The sequence below is a fragment of the Carassius carassius genome, chromosome 49, assembly GCF_963082965.1.
Source record: "Carassius carassius chromosome 49, fCarCar2.1, whole genome shotgun sequence".
Classification (NCBI taxonomy): Eukaryota; Metazoa; Chordata; class Actinopteri; order Cypriniformes; family Cyprinidae; genus Carassius; species Carassius carassius.
The window spans coordinates 17,232,129-17,250,925 of record NC_081803.1 but is presented as its reverse complement, the minus strand read 5'-3'; the positions used below and the strand labels follow the sequence as shown (position 1 = coordinate 17,250,925).

At 41.8% G+C, this 18,797-nt stretch overlaps 1 protein-coding gene across 1 annotated transcript in view; it reads right to left on the bottom strand.

The window, feature by feature from the left end:
* The window catches only part of LOC132132602 (kin of IRRE-like protein 3), a 137,080-nt gene that overhangs the window by 33,003 nt on the left and 85,280 nt on the right, over positions 1 to 18,797 (bottom strand). Inside the window, exon 3 of the mRNA XM_059545041.1 lies at positions 15,437 to 15,586. Coding sequence (XP_059401024.1) covers positions 15,437 to 15,586 — 150 coding nt within the window. The remainder of the gene's footprint in view (positions 1 to 15,436; positions 15,587 to 18,797) is intronic.

The window sequence follows — 18,797 nt, the reverse complement described above, 5'->3', positions numbered from 1 at the left end:
TGAATAGAGGACTTTGGACCATTGGGCAACACTCCAGTTCTTCTTCTCCTTAGCCCAGGTAAGACGCCTCTGATGTTGTCTGTGGTTCAGAAGTGGCTTAACAAGAGTAATATGACAACTGTAGCCAAATTCCTTGACATGTTTGTATGCTTTGACCCCAGCCTCAGTCCATTCCTTGTGAAGTTCACTCAAATTCTTGAAATTACTTTGCTTGTCAATCCTCATAATGCTGCGGTTCTCTTGGTTGGTTGTGCATCTTTTTTCCACACTTTTTCCTTCCACTCAACCTTCTGTTAACATGCTTGGATACAGCACTCTGTGCAGAGCCAGCTTCTTTGGCAATTAATGTTTGTGGCTTACCCTCCTTGTGAAGGGTGTCAATGATTGTCTTCTGGACAACTGTCAGATCAGCAGTCTTCCCCATGATTGTGTAGCCTAGTGAACCAAACTGAGAGACCATTTTGAAGGCTCAGGAAACCTTTGCAGGTGTTTTGAGTTGATTAGCTGATTGGCATGTCACCATATTCTAATTTGTTGAGAAAGTGAATTGGTGGGTTTTTGTTAAATGTGAGCCAAAATCATCACAATTAAAAGAACCAAAAACTTAAACTACTTCATTCTGTGTGCAATTAATTTATTTAATACACGAGTTTCACAATTTGAGTTGAATTACTGAATTAAATGAACTTTTCCACGACATTCTAATTTATTGAGATTCACCTGTAGATAGAGACATAAACAGACAGACAGATAGATATGCAAATGAGTAACAGTAATATTGGTCCTTGGTTTACCACTCAAACAGAAAACTGGAATGAAATCCCTTTGCTGCATTTAAATTAGCATCAGATAATTCAAAGTACTTCCATCCACTCACAATCCACTCTCATTTCCAGGAGTTATTAAAGTCAGTGTCATATTCCTTTCGCCATCTAGACATCAAAGCCATTCTTAACGGCTTGTTTTAATGTCTAAGTGCTTTGCCTGTTTAGAGCAAACTCATTCGTAGTTTTTTTTTCCAAGTGATACAAACATAGCTTACAACTGCATGCTGAGATTGTTTTCCAGGATTTATAGACCAGAGGCTAAGTGTATGCAAATGAGCACAACAGTTAAGTCAATCAGTCTGTCTTCTCAAGTTTCAGTCATTGATGGGGTTGAATTAGACAGAAGGAGAGAAAGAAAGCTGGCACTGCAGTCCAACATTCAAGTCCCAGAATTCCAGAAAGCTGAGAGCCAATATATTATGGTGTGAATTCACACACTGCCATTTCCAAACAGCTTAGGATGGCATCCCGTGACTCGCCTTGTGGCATGAATCCAAGATGGTTCATGCTCTCCTTGTGAGTGCCAGAAACTGGCATAACCATGTTAAACCTTCTTGTGACCGCCATGTTTGCAAATATTCCCTGTTGCAAAGCTTCCAAGCCGGTGCCTTAATACAGCCAATCATCTTCTTTGTGTTGAGCTGGTCAACACGATGGATTAATCATCCCACCGTAATTGCTGTTCAGAGTGGGGAGAAACTCTCACATAGAGCCTAACGAACAGCCAGGACTGAATTACTTCTGTCTCTGCCCTCTTGATACACTGGGCCCTTGAGACACCTCGAGTCATTCAGCATGTGGAAGGAGAAAAATGGAGCAATTTCATTTTGGAAACAAGAGAGAAGGGGCATTCTGGGAAATGTGACCTATTTTATAATGTACCTTGATTTGGTCTTACATCTGGAGATGTCTCTCTCTCCCTTTCTCATTCCCTCTCTCTGTCTTTCTCTCACAGGAATTGGTAGCATGGTGGATTAATCACTTTCATCCTGAGTTTAGTTGTTGTACCACACAGTGGCACACAGCCTTTAGCAATTATCCCTTCTTTTTTTCAGGTGTATTAACTAAAAATACTCACGCATGTTCACGAGAAAAGCCCTTTAAACAGGAGCAGATGTGATCTTGTTACCAGGACATAAACATTTATTTAAATGAAAGGATTTGAAGTGAAATATTCCTCTGAGTTGTTTGAAACCATGCTCTTGTTGATCGGATAATGATGGTGTGGGGTTTTCGCCTTTTGAAAGTTCCTGCTGAAGGCCAGTTTGTTAACAAAGAGGGCAGTTAGTTTCAAATGAACTGTAGGATATCCAATTAAAATCGAATAAACAAGGTGAAATAACATTTTAAAAAGTTTACACGTTAACACAAGGGCAGAGAATGTTAAATCCAGGGCTATTTTTAACATAATTAATGGAACCTGCATTTCATTAACTATTAACCAACCTTGAATTTCATGTTCAACAACATTATCATTATAGTTTTATTGTCACTTTTGTGTAATAATGTTGACTAAATAGCACAATGGCCAAACGGCCTTGGGGCAGTGATCTAATATGTTTGTTGTGTAATAGAAGTCATTGTCTTACATCCTCTTGTCAGCTTATCAATGTGAAAGCATCTAACCGACCTTGGGCCTGTTTTTCAATTGCAAACAGTTCGCTCTTTTCGAGGGAAATAGCCTCAAGTGAGACTTTTGAGATACACTGTTTTGCTTGTTCATAACCATCTGTAGAAGAAAAGTTCCCCAGGTCTCTGTATACGCTGATCTGTTTCTTTTAATACTGAAAGCTCTGGCCTATGCATCAGATAATTGACTATGATTAAGATTTTCTTAATTTTAGTTAAGACTAGTATTGTCATTTCAAATTAATATGTCTTAATTATTATATAAAGACAGGCTGTCATTTATTGGAGTTAAATCTATTAGCAATGAATATTAAAAGTTAAATTACGCTTTAGGTTCAGCGTGTTTGTTCTTTGGTTATGACATGAATAGTTAGTATAAATAAAAAATTTGATGTCAGCTTGATGAGCTTTAACTGCAGGGTGCCGTTATTGACATAAACACTGAATTGAGAACGAACGATTTATCCCACTCCTTCTGCTCGAGTTCCCTTAAAAGCTTCTCTCGGAGGGAAGACATGTCACTGAGACATCTGATGCTCAGAAACATTAGTGATCTTGGGGAACAAAAAAAGCAGTATAGCATGTACGGAGATGACACACATGGACAAGTGGCCCACACTAGAGAGCCCTTGGCCTGAACAGGCCAGCGAACAACAGCGCTCCGCTCTAATCAGAACTCTGCCTCCTGCTCCACACGTCCTGTGGGAGCTCCACAGTACAGGAGGAGCCTGTCACGGTGCAGTTTTTCTTTCCTGTTACTCTGTAGGATATGGCAATGTGATCTTTAGTGAATGAATGTTTATAAAGTCCTTTTGAATGTATAGAATTTCAAAGATATAGTAAAGATGTCCACATTTAATATAATTTGTACAATCCATGCTTAAAAATCTAAATTTTGGGTTCAGTAAGTTTTTTTTTTTATGTTTAAAGACAATAATATCTTTATTGAGAAAATATGCATTAAATTGATCAGTAAAGTGACAGTAAAGACATTTATAACTTTACAAAATATTGGCATTTCAAATAAATGTTGTTCGTTTGAACTTTCTATTCTTGGATTCTTTCATCCAAGAATCGTGAAGAACAAAATGTGTTATTTAAATTTTAAACCACCCATTATGTAGCTCAAAACAGTAGAGCATGGCATTAGCAGGGCAAAGGTCATGGGTTCTCTTCCTGGGCAAAGCAAGAAATTATAAAATGTGAACCTTGAATGAAATGTAAGTCTCTTTGGATAAAAGTATCTGCAAAATATGTAAATGTAAGTGGCTAATTTACTTACTCAAAGCCTATTGTTATCCACATTTAGCATTTTGCAAGTTCATTTTAGACACTGCATATATCTCTGCTGAAGTTTTGCACCTATGTCACATTAATGTGAATTTGTATTCTGCTGTGACACAGAAGCATGATGTACCTGTCAATGAATTCACATTTTTCCAAGATGCAGATGTTGCTGCATGCCTGCTGCCTATTCAACAAAGTGTAGCATTTGAAATGAGGAACAGCTGTCGCAAACTTCAATACATTTTTAAAAATTCATAACACTAACTGCACTTACAGACTGAGGTGATAATTCTTGCATTTAAAACCAAGAGAACAATGTAGTGGGAAAAAAGACCAGTATCTGTGAACTCTGCATTTTCAATTTCATCACAGCATTGTTTGCTTTCTCTGTTCCCAGTCTGGCTGTGAGGTGCCTTTTTGCAGCCAACAATGGCGCTGACATTAACATGACGAGACGGGGAATGTATTTGGACAGGGCTGGGTGAGATAGCTTGCTGCAAAAGGTTGAGAACTCCATAAAAATGAGGTGAAAAGACAAAAGGACATATTTTTGTCACCTTTCCATTCTAGTTTTCTGAGGATTGGGTGATGATCCCTGACCGGTGTCTTATCCATGAAAAGGAGTATCTGAACAGCCTCTTTGCTTTGAAAGACTACAAGTAATGGCAGTCTCCTCTCATTAGGACTAATGTTTGTCTCCCTCTGGGATGAGTTGACATGGCTTGTTCAACATGCTCTTAAGGCAGGGGACAACATCTCGTACAAAGCTTTAATCCACTAGCTTTTCCTACTACTAGTCTGAGAAGTCCACATTTAGACCTAATTAATGTGACGTGACTGCACAATTAAATTCAAAATGACAATTTTTTTGGCCTTTAGCCCATCAATACTACTGTTCAAAAGATTTGTGTTAGCAATGTTTTTGAAAAAAAAATGTCTTAGGGTTATTAATGCTGCATTTATTAAAATACAGTAAAAACAGAAATATTGTGAAATGTAAATACAAATGTATTTGTAATAATTAAAACTCCATAATAATCGGGAAGAAGGAGGCGGACAATCAAATGAAACTTTAATAATCAAAAATAAACACAAAACAGCGCATCAGCCCCTCAAGGACGACTGATGCGCACAAATAAAAAGCAAACATAAACTAAAGCCCAGGCCTGGTCCTCTCTCGTCCTTCACTGTCGTCGCTCCAGTTTTATATCCTTCCATCTCCTCCGTGGGACTCGAGACCGGTGATTCGAACAGGTGTAGTTCATCTCCAATCACTCCACCGGCCTCGCTCCTCGTTCCCACGTCCCTCGGCCCTGCCCCACTCGTCACATACCCACATCGCCCCTCGCAGGCCGGGGGGTACCCTCGAGACTGCGCTCTACCCCCCCCCCCTCCCTCCGGGAGGGACCGCTCACGGGGACCTGCGGAAACCTGGGGGTAGGACAGACGAGGCGAGAGAAAAGGAGATGGAAGGAGGAGCGACAGAGACGAGAGAGGGGAGAGAGAAAAAAAAAATTCCGGTTCCCAGACGCACTGCTGCTCAGCCCTCCACCAGCTGGGTGATCTCCTCCGCGGTGCCTGGCGGTGGCACTGGACGGCCCTCGGCGGACGGCACGACACTCCTCCACCGCCTGGTTGACGGCGACGGCTCCTCCGGTTTTGGGCAGCCGGCAGGAGTCCCCCATTCCCTGCTCCTCCCCGTTCCGGCGGATGGCAGCAGGCTCCGGCCACCTGGCGAACGGCGCTGACCCTTCCGCTCCCTCACAGACGGCAGCCGCCCCTCCACATCACGAGCTCGCCCGTCCCCGGCAACTCACTCCAGCCCACCGCCTCAAGCGTCCATGGTGGCACACTCCCTCGCCAGCTCGATGGCACCCCGGATTCACCACAGCGGCGAGGGATCTTCAGCAGCGCGTCCCTCCTTCTCCCGGGTTTCGGCACCACTGTGATAATTAAAACTCCATAATCATCGGGAAGAAGGAGGCGGGAACCGGTAGACAATCAAGTGAAACTTTAATAATCAAAAATAAACACAAAACAGCGCATCAGCCCCTCACGGACGACTGATGTGCACAAATAAAAACCAAACATAAACTAAAGCCCAGGCCTGTCGTCACTCCAGTTTTATATCCTTCCATCTCCTCCGTGGGACTCGAGACCGGTGGTTCGAACAGGTGTAGTTCATCTCTAATCACTACACCGGCCTCGCTCCTCGTTCCCACGTCCCTCGGCCCCGCCCCACTCGTCACAGTATTTTTTTCTTACATTTTAAACTGTAATTTATTCATTTAATCCCTACATGAAAATGTGATATATATGTTTCTATATGAATAAAAGAAAGCATTTATTTAAAATACAAATATTTTTAACATTATAAAAGTCTTTACTGTCATACTGGGTATATACAGTGTGTGTATATAGACACACACACACACACACTTTTAAACAGCATGTATGCATGAGCATGCATGCTCTTGTATTGAATGTGGGTTTACCAACCAAAATAGAGACTGAAAGAATGCAATTATTTATGTAATTTCCAATAGTAAATTTTTGCCGTGAATACGGTAATTAATTCATATTAGATTCCTTTAAAAGGATACTCCATCCCAAAATTAAATTTTTGTCATTAATCACTTACCTCGATCTTGTTCCAAACCCGTAAAAGCTTTTGTTCGTCTCCAGGACACAATTTAAGATATTTTGGATTAAAACTGCCTTTGCTCTTCTGTGTCAGCCACGCCATAAGGATGCGCTGTTTTCTTTCAAAGCAAAGCATAAATACATGCAGAAACAGCACATTATTGTGGCGCAGCTGACACCGAAGAGCGTAGGCAGTCTGAGTGATGTGGAGAGACACAGAGGAGACTGTTGACAAAGGAATTGTTGAATAAAGTTGTTATTTTTGTTTTCTTCACTTACGAACAAGATACCGCTATGGTTGAATCACTGATGGCAGATGTGACTATTCTGATGACGCTTTTCATTAGAGATGCACCGAATATTCGGCCACCGAAAATGGCCCAAAAGTGCATTTTCGGTTTTCGGCCGAAAGACTTTTATCACCGAAACAACACGGCCGAAATGTTGTGATGACACAAACAGAAACCGCGACCTGCACGTGCACCTGCATAGCGCAGACCACGAGCTCCCTGCGACATTCACTTCACACCAGTGGGTCTTAATAGAGAATATTCTCTCTATTCTTATTCCTTTATTCGCAGCACTATAGCGTCTCCTAACAAAGAGATTGAGACGGACCACGAAGTGAAAACAAAGAAAAGTACAGTCTTATAGAGTCTGTTAGCACACGTCTCACTGAGATATTTTCGGATCCTCTGCCCTTCGTCGCGAATGTGCTTGATCCATGTTATAAAGACCATTACTTGGATGCAGAAATAAGGCAGCGCGCACGAGAAATGATCCAGGCCGTGCTGGATGCGGAGAACCCGCCTGGAGACGGAGAAGTGCCAAGCGCAGGAGACAGATCAGAGCGCAGAAAAAAAGACTCGTCTCTGCACCAGATGAGGGGCATGCACCCTCGTTGTCTGATATGTTCAGTGAAATTCTGCAAGAAAGTGCCTCAAATAATAATAATAAATTGGTTATTTTGTTCTTAGGCTACTATATATGTGACATTATATATATATATATATATATATATATATATATATATATATATATATATATATATATATATATATATATATATATATACACACACACACACACACACATATATACATATACATACATAATATCAGATTGTAGCCATATTTCTGCTAGATTTCTGCTTTAATTTGATAAAAATGTTTATCTATGCCCTGGCCCTATTTGAATACACTCTCTCAAATATTTCTCAAATGTCAGGTAGATGACAAGCTCAACTGCTCAACAGCTAGATGGTTATCTGTCTGAAGTCCCCATCCCCAGAAGTGATAACCCTCTTGCCTATACTGGAGAAGTAATGCACTTTCTAGTCCTACAAAGAACTTCTCGGGTTACTTGACTGTAACCCTGTTCCCTGAAAAAGCAGGAACGAGATGCTGCACTCAATAGCGCTAATGAGAACATTCTTTGTTTGACCGGTTGTGAAGCATGTGTGTCAAACACGCCAAGAATTGGCTTAAATAACCTCGGCAGGTGACGTTACTGATAACGTGCACCTGCAGGTTATAAATAGACGTGAAACGGAAACATCCTCAGGTTACCCCTTTGTCTGAAGAGACGTCCGGACACATCGACAGTGCGGCATTGAGGCGCAGCATCTCGTTCCCGCTTTTTCAGGGAACAGGGTTACAGTCAAGTAACCCGAGACGTTCCCTATCAAAAGCTACTCTCGATGCTGCGCTCAATAGCGCTAATGGGAACGAGAATACCAACACCTCCACACTGTAAGTGTCTGGACCCCCAAGGTTGTGTAGTGTGTGCGCACAAACATCGAAGAGGTCTCAGACATGACTCTGGGATGTGGACTCAAGGGCATGCGAGCCCGGAGTAGCATCAACATCCAAACTATAGAATCTGACAAATGTGTGCGGAAAGGACCAACCTGCCGCATCACACACTTGCTGCAAGGGCGCACCTCTTGCTCAAGCCATTGAAGATGCAACCCAACTGGTTGAATGGGCACTAACTCCTAGAGGCGAAGTTTGACCACGCGCCTCATAGGCTAGGGCAATAGCAACCCTCACCCAATGTGAAACTGTTTGCCTGGTGGCAGCCGCACCCCTGACTGCGGCCCCCATGGCATATGAAAAGCTGCTCTGACTTATGCCACTGGCTAGTGCGGTGGAAGTAAATCTGAAGAGCACATATTGGACACAGTAAGTGAAGTCTTTTCTGCTCCGGTGCTGTAAATGGTGGAGGACAGAAGTCTTTGGAAATGAGTAGGATGGACATCCAAACTATAGAACCTGACAAATGTGTGCGGAGAGGACCAACCTGCCACATCACACACTTAAGCAGGAGCATCCCTCACCCAATGTGATAGAGTCAGAAGCCTGGCAGGCACTGATTCTAATGGTTCGAAAGGGGTGCCAGCCCCTCGAGCACTACGGCTAAATCCCCTGAAGGGGCCGTAGCTCTAGTAGGTGCCTCAACCTCTGAGCCCCATGAATGAAGCGGGCGACTAGAGGGTGCTTCCCCACAGAAACCCAGTCAATCAAAACATGGCAAGCCAAACTAGTGGCCATGTAAGTTCTGAGAGTACTAGGGCATGTGCCTGAGGACAATTTATCTTGCAGGAACTCCAGTACTGAAACAATTTGGCAGTGAGCTGAGCCTGCATGGTGTGTCATGCGGAACAACTTGATGATGTAACAGAAACTATGGACTCTCTCTTTACCCGGATCCAGTATGTATCCAGACCAGATGGTGGATCAGCACCTAGAAAGGACCTCTACTGCCCTGAAAGACAGCGGAGACCAGGACAACTAGAGCCCCAGATACAGATCCCCTGTAAAGACCTTGTCTCAGAGGATCACCAGGACAAGACCACAGGAAACAGATGATTCTTCTGCACAATCTGACTTTGCTGCAGCCTGGAATTGAACTACTGGTTTCGTCTGGTCAGATGAGAACTGGCCCCCCAACTGAGCCTGGTTTCTCCCAAGGTTTTTTTCTTCATTCTGTCACCGATGGAGTTTCAGTTCCTTGCCGCTGTTGCCTCTGGCTTGCTTAGTTGGGGTAACTTCATCTACAGCGATATCGTTGACTTGATTGCAAATAAATGCACAGACACTATTTAACTGAACAGAGATGACATCACTGAATTCAATGATGAACTGCCTTTAACTATCATTTTGCATTTTTGATACACTGTTTTCCTAATGAATGTTGTTCAGTTGCTTTGACGCAATGTATTTTGTTTAAAGCGCTATATAAATAAAGGTGACTTGACTTGACTCATGCACCAGCCCTCAAAAACACTCCAAATGAGGGCATAAGTTCTTCTAGTGGAGGGAGTCCTAGCACTTAGAATAGTCTCTATTACTGTGGCTGGAAGGCCAGCATCTCTAGTTGGTCCCCCTCAGGGGCCAGACGTGAAGGTTCCAGAGCTCAGGCCGGGGATGAAGTACTGTCCCCTGTGCCTGAGAGAAGATCTCTCCTGACTGGAATCGCCCATGGCGAGCCATCGAGGAGGGATATTAGATCTGTGAACCAAACTCCGGTCGGCCAACGGGGCACTATCAGTAAGAGGCGAAACCCCTGTCGACGGACCTTGGCCAGGACTCCCGGGAGCAGAGCAATCGGAGGAAAGGCATAAAGACGCAGTCTGGGCCACGCATGGGCCATAGCGTCCAGACCCAGGGGAGCTGGATGAGTCAGAGAGATGTAGAGGGGACATTGTGCCATCTCCTGTGAAGCACAGAGGTCCACTTCTGCTACTGAAATCTTTCCCAGATTTGCCTACTTAGGGGTGGAGTTTCCATTTCCCGTGTTTCACAGCTTGTCTGGACAGCAAGTCTGCTCCCACATTCATATGCCCAGGAATGTAAATCGCCCTAAGCGACAGGAACTTGTCCTGTGCCCAAAGCAGAACCTGGTGTGCTAACTTGTTCGAGCGACGCGACTGCAGTCCGCCCTGGCGATTTATGTAAGAGACTACAGATTTGTTGTCCACATTTGTTGAAACTGGGGTCTGAACCACATAGATAGGGTACGAAGCCCCTGGCGCGTAACCCTTATTTGCCACTGGGGATTGGCCCTTGGATGAAATCCCCTGGCTCTGACCCACAACTGAAACGATCTCATGTGCAGGAGGCCCAAAGGTATCACCGTGGATGCAGCTGCCATGAGACCTGAACAGTGACTTTCTGGCCTAGCTTGATGTTCTTTAGGGTGTTTAGAATGGATTTGACGCATGCAGGAGACAGCTGTGCCTGCATTGTGATCGAATCCCATACCACACCCAAATATGTTGTCCTCTGAGCCGGAGAGAAAACGCTTTTCTTGGCGTTGAGTCTCAACCCCAGAGATTCGAGATGAGCTAGGAGGACATGCTGATGTCGAAGTGCAAGCTCTTGAGACTGGGTCAGATTCAGCCAGTCGTTTATATACATTTTAAATGTGGATGCCCTGGAGTCGTAGAGGAGCCAGAGCTGCATCCATGAATTTCGTGTAAGTGCAGGATAACAAAGCTAGGCCGAATGGAAGAACCTGATACTGGTAAGCTTCGCCCCCGAAAGCGAACCTCCTGAGTTGTGGCAATATTTCAAAATGAAAATACACGTCCATTAGATCTATTAGATCGCAGCCCCCTGTCTTTCTTGGGAATCAAGAAATATCGACTGTAATAGACTGACTCTCTGTATGGCAGGGGAACACATTCTATGGCCTCTTTGACCAGCAGAGTCTGTGATTCCTGTGTCAACAGATATGCATGTGCCAGTTTCACAGAGGTGGAGACCACGCTGTTGAAACGCAGAAGACGATGTGCAAACTGAATCCTGTAGCCCTTCACTACAGTTCTTTCGACTCATGGGGAGATATTTGGCAGTAGCTTCCAAACTGCCAGCTTCTCCAAAATGGGAACTAATTGTGACACTTTGTTTGTTGTGGGGGGGATAGATGTCTGGTGTCCTGAAACGTGGCAGGAAGCAAACAGAGCATGTATAATTTCACTGGAGACCACTGCCCCCCGAAACACCGGTGGTGGCGGAGGTTGTTCAGTGATCCCCTAAGGGTGCCAGGAAGGAGCCTTACACTTCTGATGGAATTTTCCAGGGCCCACCCTGAGGGGACACACCCTTTGTCCTGGGCACAGCTTAAGGCCCTTGATTTGGTCGTGATAACGGTACTTTAGTCCAGCTCCTCTCTTTGAACCTCCTACCCCAGAGGAGCTGGATCAGGTCGGGACTGTTTATTTATTTATTTTTTGACAGCCCCGACACTTGAGCACAGTGAGTGAGAAACATATTAAAAGTCTCCTCCTGGCACTCAGATTTTTTAGATCAGACTGATACACCTGCAGAACCCATGGTGTGCAGGGCAGCACTAGTCTGACCCACAGCATGAAATGCGTTCCATCCAAGTGTAGATGTTGCTACAGTACGTTTGGCAGGGAACAATTGCTGTCTTTTCATATATATATTTGTTGTCATCATCATCATCATCATTTTTTTAATTTATATTTTTATTTAAATGATCTTGCTCCAATAGGGGAGAGATAGCAGCTAGCGTCTCTCTCATCTATGAAATCATAATGTACAAAATCTGATTTTAAAGCTTTAATCTGGTCACTGCACGAGTCACCACCTAGTAACTCCTCATGTCCTTATAATCCCGAGAGGAGCGCTAGGAGAGAGCACTCTCAATGTCCATTTCAACAGGAGCAAGAGCTACAGCAGCCTCTGCCCAAACCGAAGAAGCGCCTGGGCACGCTTCGGAGGTGGGCGCGAGAACCGTCAGATCTTAGCGTGATCTTAATGAGCGGGAAGCGGCTCGTTCCTCGTGAGAGCAAAGAGCCTAGCGCGGATAGGAAGTGAACCGCGGTGCTTACAACTGCCACTCTAGAACGCGAAGGCAGCCTTTTTTTTAAACAATAAACATGCGATTTCTCTTCAGAGATCGGCCATGGACAGCGAGGCACGCATCTCTTATAGAATCAGCAAGAATAGTTAGAACTTTCTTTTTCCTTTTTTTTTTAGCTCTCAACATACTTCCTTTTTAAACTAATACTTTCATCAGCGTGACACACACACACACAATGCGGTCTCTGAAGACAAGGAAACCTGAGGATGTTTCCGTTTCACGTCTATTTATAACCTGCAGGTGCACGTTATCAGTGACGTCACCTGCCGAGGTTATTTAAGCCAATTCTTGGCGTGTTTGACACACATGCTTCACAACTGGTCGAACAAAGAATCTTCTCATTAGCGCTATTGAGCGCAGCATCGAGAGTTGCTTTGATAGGGAACAATTTCAAATGCACCTCACCTAAATGCACTTCGTTTTTATGAGAGAACAGTTCATTTTAAAACCTTTCTGCAGGCCAATAGGCCTGTACATTATTATTTAATATTCACATGAGTGGGATAAATTTTTAGTTTGAATTTTATTTTATACTGTGCATTGTTGCAATGTGCTTAATAAATATTTGCATAATTTGTAATTATGTATTTTTATGTTTTTTATAATTTATGTAATTGTAATTATCTTTGAAACTTTAATATTAATTTATGCAATTGCAATGTCTTCATCTTAGTAAAGTTAGTACACGGTCATAGCAATAAATGCAATGGTACTAATAATTGGCATAATTTCTTTCGGTGTTTCGGTTTCGGTTTTCGGCCTTGGTTTTCTCTTTTTCGGTTTTTGGTTTCGGCAAAGAATTTTCATTTCGGTGCATCCCTACTTTTCATACTTGACAGATTTATTTAATTGGCAATCTATGGGACAGTCATAAGCTTCCCAGTTTTCATCCAAAATATCTTAAATTGTGTTCCGAAGATGAACAAAGCTTTTACGGGTTTGGAACGACATGGGGGTAAGTGATTAATGACAAAATTTTCATTTTGGGTGGAGTATCCCTTTAATTATGACTTTTTGCTTAATATTTGGTGAAAAAGAAAATGGTTGTGAAATCTAGACATGAAAGCCAACATCAACACCATTCATATTCATGTTAACAATAAATAATTTAGGGTTAAGCATGATTTTATCCTTGTGAACTGATTGTAGAATAACAAAATTGCACTACATAACAAACTAAAAGTGTCTGGAGGATAGGTGTTGAAGCACAAAGGGAGAAAATTCAATTCAGAGAGAGAGACAGCAAGTCCTTTTCAAACTTTCTCCTTGACATAACCAACAAAAGTTTCTTATAAGACTAGAAAAAGTGAATGGGTCAATGTTGAATTTAAGAAAGTTTGACCCATTGAACAAACTGTACTTTTGTTCCACATGCCTTGTTGTCATTCTCATCAAATCATGTAAAGAAGGAAAGAAAGCCTCTAATTAAGTCTGAAAGCAGCCAAATCTCACAAGCTCTTTAACCCCGAAGACAATGAGCAGAACAAATGCGGAGAGCTTACAGAAACAATGCAGTAGCTCTTTTTAAACAATGGTGACCTTTGGAAGTGGCTTGGGTTTCTCCCCACGGTTCACTGAGTTGCTGCGCGGCTCGCGCTCTCTCTCCAGCTCCCCGCCTTAGCTTTAGGGGAATTCCTTGGATCTAATTAGCCTCAGGGGTCCTTCTTCAGCAATGTGTACCAACCACATCTCATGTCTTATTCAGTAGCCTGGCCACCACAAAGTAAACTGGGTTACCCCACAACTCTCCTATGGATGTTCAAAGTTCAAATGTCACTCCGGCAGGTCAGCTGCCCTCCTGCTGCCAGGTTCGTACTCATGTAATTGCAGAGACACACATTAGAAACAGAGACTGATTGTTTGAGAGCCATATTGCAAAGCTGTGCCGCTTGAAAGAGAATAAAAGAAAGCATGAACTCACTCTAAATTTGCATGAGGGCTCCGCGGGGGACCGGAGACGCCATTTAGCGGCCGATACACACGGATTTGAGACCTATACATATTAATGCATCACAACAGAACCCTGGACTCATGCCCAAACACCGGGCTTTAAAGTCAAAGTCGGGAAAAAGCCTCCACAGACATTTTTCTCAGTAAGCGACAAAGACAGGTTGGAGTCTTCACAGGCCAGGCATCCAATCAGGTTACAAAGACCACTCTAGATATCTGCTGTCAGGAGAGAGATAGAGAAAAAGAGCGAACGAACCAACCGCTGCATCTGATTGTTGTCACGCGCCATCACCCCCCCCACCGGAGGGAAGTGACAGGGGATTGTCGGTGACTGAGTCCCTACATGAGGTTCATTACCTCGCTCAGGAGCCGTTTGAGGTTTTGTATGCAACTTTTCAGAAGTAAGCCAGTTTGTGTGGGATTACATGTCAGGCTAATGGCTCTGCCCTGGGGAGCACGATGATTTGTCTCTGCTGCCACCGGACCAGCAAAAAAATAAAAACAAATGAGCGGCCTCTCATCTATAATTAATCATTTTAATGGACCTAGAATCGCCGGCATCTTCACTCGGCTTTAAGTGTCTAGACTCAGATTACTGGTTTAAAATGCTGTTACTCCAAGGCCAGCGTAATGAACTTGTTCCTCTGGAATATATCATAGTTTTAACAAAGGAAAGGGAAAAAAAATCAATAATGATAATCAGGCAGAGTCGGGCTGCCTGGGAGCTAAGCTGACGCAATGCATTTGTGTCAGGACCTCTATCGATTGCAAACATATCTAATGTGTCTTATTAAAGCTGATTAGCCCTGATTTCAGAATATCACACATTTATCTGACTCAGAGATTGACTTTGTTTTTGTCTACATTCTCAGCATTGCACAGGTGGGGCTTTTTCATGCTTTCTCATTCTCAGGGCCTTGCTTTCTTTCACTGTTCTAGTGCTATTCTAGTTAAAGTATGTATCGATTTGTCTGACATTCCGTCAGTTCATCCATCAATCCGTCTATCTGCACTCGTGCAAAAAATGCTTCAATTAGAAAGAGAAGCAAAAGGTGAAACACAGAACTTGCATGTAATGTAACATAATGAACATTTGCATATCTATCTATCAATCAGTCAGTCCAACTTTAAATTAAGTGGTCGGTCGGCCGGTCAATTGTTCATCTCTCTGTCTCTTTTTATGGAAGGTTCTGGTAGGTGACACTGACCCAAAACAGTGAGCCGAGCAGGTCGAGATCTGGTAGCAGCCTGGATGGCTTGACACTCAAAGCTGCCGTCGTCGGTTAATTCTGTCCTCTGAATCAGTAGGTGATATTCGCCTTTGCTGTGGTCCCCAATCACATCATAGCGTGGATAACCTGAAACGCAAAGTTTAAAATGAAACATATTAACATAAAAAGAGCTTCTGCTTTCCAAGCAGTATAATTTCTGCCCTCGAGCCCTAAAGTTACCCTGAGCATATTTGTTATCTAAAATATTCAGTTTAATCGCTATCTTTGTTATTGCGGGTTTTATTGTATTTAACTCTTTGTGCTATAGTATTGTTAAATTCTATGTAAGTGTCATGAATGGGTGAAATATTAGAAGCATATAAAAATGGTAGGTCTCACTTTATATTAAGTGGCCTTAACTACTATGTGCTTACTTTTAAATTAATCATTTGGAACAATGCAATTATTGTGTACATACATGTTTTTACATTGTACTTATATTCGAAAAATATCTGCATGTAATTACATCTGTAAAAAAAATTATGTAATTAAATTAATAATTACACTATTACATTGCACTGATTTTTTGATGTAAGTGCATAGTAGTTAAGGCCACTTTATTTAAAGCTGGACCAAACGGCAATATTTCACTACATAATAAAGGACAAGGCCTATTCAGAGTTGGCCTTGAATGATTTCCAGTCACATTTACTGTAATTATGAAAACAAAAACATAAAAAATACTCTCTGTGGTATAAGTGGAATTAAACCTTAAAATATAAACATGCATCTTGACTTCTGTCAAAGTGATCACAGATCAAACTGCTACACAATACCATATCATAAATATGCTTTATACATATTTGAAAAGACTGATAACTAGTTAACCGTTAATTTAAATAAAGTAGTAGATTAAAACTAAGAAAGATTAACGAAGATTTGAAGAAATTAACGGTTATTAATCAAGGATGCTTTAAATAGATAAAAATATCAAGAATTTCTATAATCAATTATGCTCTTTTAAACGTTCTATTCATCAAAAAATCCTGAAAGAAAAATCTGTTAGTTTCCACAAAATTTTTTTACAAAATAAATAAATAAATAAGTAGCACAACTGTTTTCAACATTGATGCTAATAAAAAATAAATTCTTGAGAAACAAATCATCATATTAGCATGATTTCTGAAGGGTCATGTGACACTGAAGACTGTTGTGAAGACTTAAGTGATGGAAAAAAGCTGCAAGGCTGCTAGGTAAGAAAATGTCAGGGGAAGCATTCACAAACTGACAGAATGGGCTGTTGTCCTTGTATTATAGTGTCTAACTGGAGAAAAGACGAGAAAGAAATGTCTAAGGCATTTAACGTCTCTGTAATGACACAAACAGATCTGGTAGAGATGCGTGGATGTTTTGAGCAGCCAATGTCTTGACTTTGGTTTCAGTCTAACTGTAACTTACACTGCAAAGCAATCAAGCCTTTATATATGAATGTCAATATTAAAAATCATGGTGGAAATCATCTGGTCATAAGCTAATTTTTAAATATAAAATTTAGTATGGGCACATTTTGGTACTTTCATGGTTTATTTGCGCTTCCCTTTCAACCTCATAATTTCTGAAGAATCATGTGACACTGAAGCCTTTTGTAAATTCAGCTTTGCCATCACAGGAAATTCCAATTCAATTCCATTTTAAAATATGTAAAAAAATAAAATAAAAAATAAAAATGTATTTTAAATACTAAGTTTGTAAGCAAAATTCAAAACCATACTAAGTTTGTAAGCCACATTCAAAACCATAAAAAAGCACTGACCCTAAACATTTGAGTCGCAATAATTATTATTATTTTTTTTTTTTTGTGCAAAAAAATAAATAAAATGTATCCTTTAAGGAAAACTCAGTAACTACAAAAGTGAATATGGCATGCTCAATAAATGATGAATGGAGCCTTTGTAGCTTGAAAAAAAAAATTGGAACAACAAAATTGCTACATGATGCTCTACTCAAGACAGATGTCTCATTTTTAGTTAATCTGCTCATATCAGAAAACATATCGCAGCCCGGAGCACGTCTAAATCTGAACACAATATGGTAAACAGTTACCATGGCATGTCTTTGAAACCCTGGTGATCCTTTATATTAAAGACTGTTTGGCTGCCCTGTGATATCTGGTAATAAGCCTGTATTAGGAATCAATAGTGTCATTACTGCCTTCAGGTTTCCTGCCACTGGATCTTCTTTTGCCTTTTATTTAAGAGCTGTATTCATTAGGGATTATTGAGGCATACAGGCGCCTCAATAAAGCTCTGATAAATTCCCCAATATGCTTGACTGGGCGGCCTCAGACAATGGCTGTCAATTAGATGAAACAATGTGAAATGACCCTATTAAAGGTAATGAATCCCATGAAATGGATTCGGCTTCATGTTGGATCAATAGCAGCTGCGATAGAGAGCTGGGACATGGATTTATCACACTGTGGGCATTTCACTGACACTCCAATGGATAGAAGCACGCTTAAAGTTGGTTGAACGGAGGCAGATCAAAGCTCAGAGCGAAGGGACGTGAAAGCTGAAGGGGAAGAGATACACAGACGGGCATCCTAATCAAGCGTTTTGCTAGCGTCAGTCTCGCTGTCACAAAATCTGTAACTTCTCAAGCTTTGAGGACACTCGCCCTGAAACGATATAGATATCTATGTCATACTGATTGCAGGATGTGTCATTTCATCAGTGTGAAACTGCAGGTGATAAAATGTGAGATGGTTCTTACGAAAACCCGACAATGCCTTGTAAAAATACACAAATTGTTCAGGTTTGAAACTATCAGTAGGCTTAGAGCTGCTCTGAACACACTGATATCCGTTTATGTCAGCACTCTAGCTTATTTTACTTTTTAGTGAGCTACGTTTTCACTTCTTTTTTGAAGCGAGACTTTGTCTGGTTGCCATTGTCGATTACATATCACAGCTCCATACTCTAATATAATGTGGTACATTGATATCCAAGACTCCCTGGACACTTATAAACGCTCAGAGAAAGAAAGATGCAGTGGAAAGGAAATTCAAGCCCTAAGAGGCTCAAATAAGAGCGCCGTCCATGACTAAACGCTGCCTGGGGCCACAGCTAAAAATGAGTAACTTTTGGAGAAACTGCTGCCCAAAATCAAAGTCCTTTCTTGGTAAAGTATTTAGTTTAAAATCACACATCACGAAAGAACTAAATGAGGCCTCAGCTAAAGGCTCAATCTTCAGATATTAATTGCTCGTTCCTTGAAGTGCATACGTAAAAACGCAATCAGCAACTATTGTTAGCGATAATGACCTCTTGATCCAGCAATTATGTGTAACGTTAGCTAA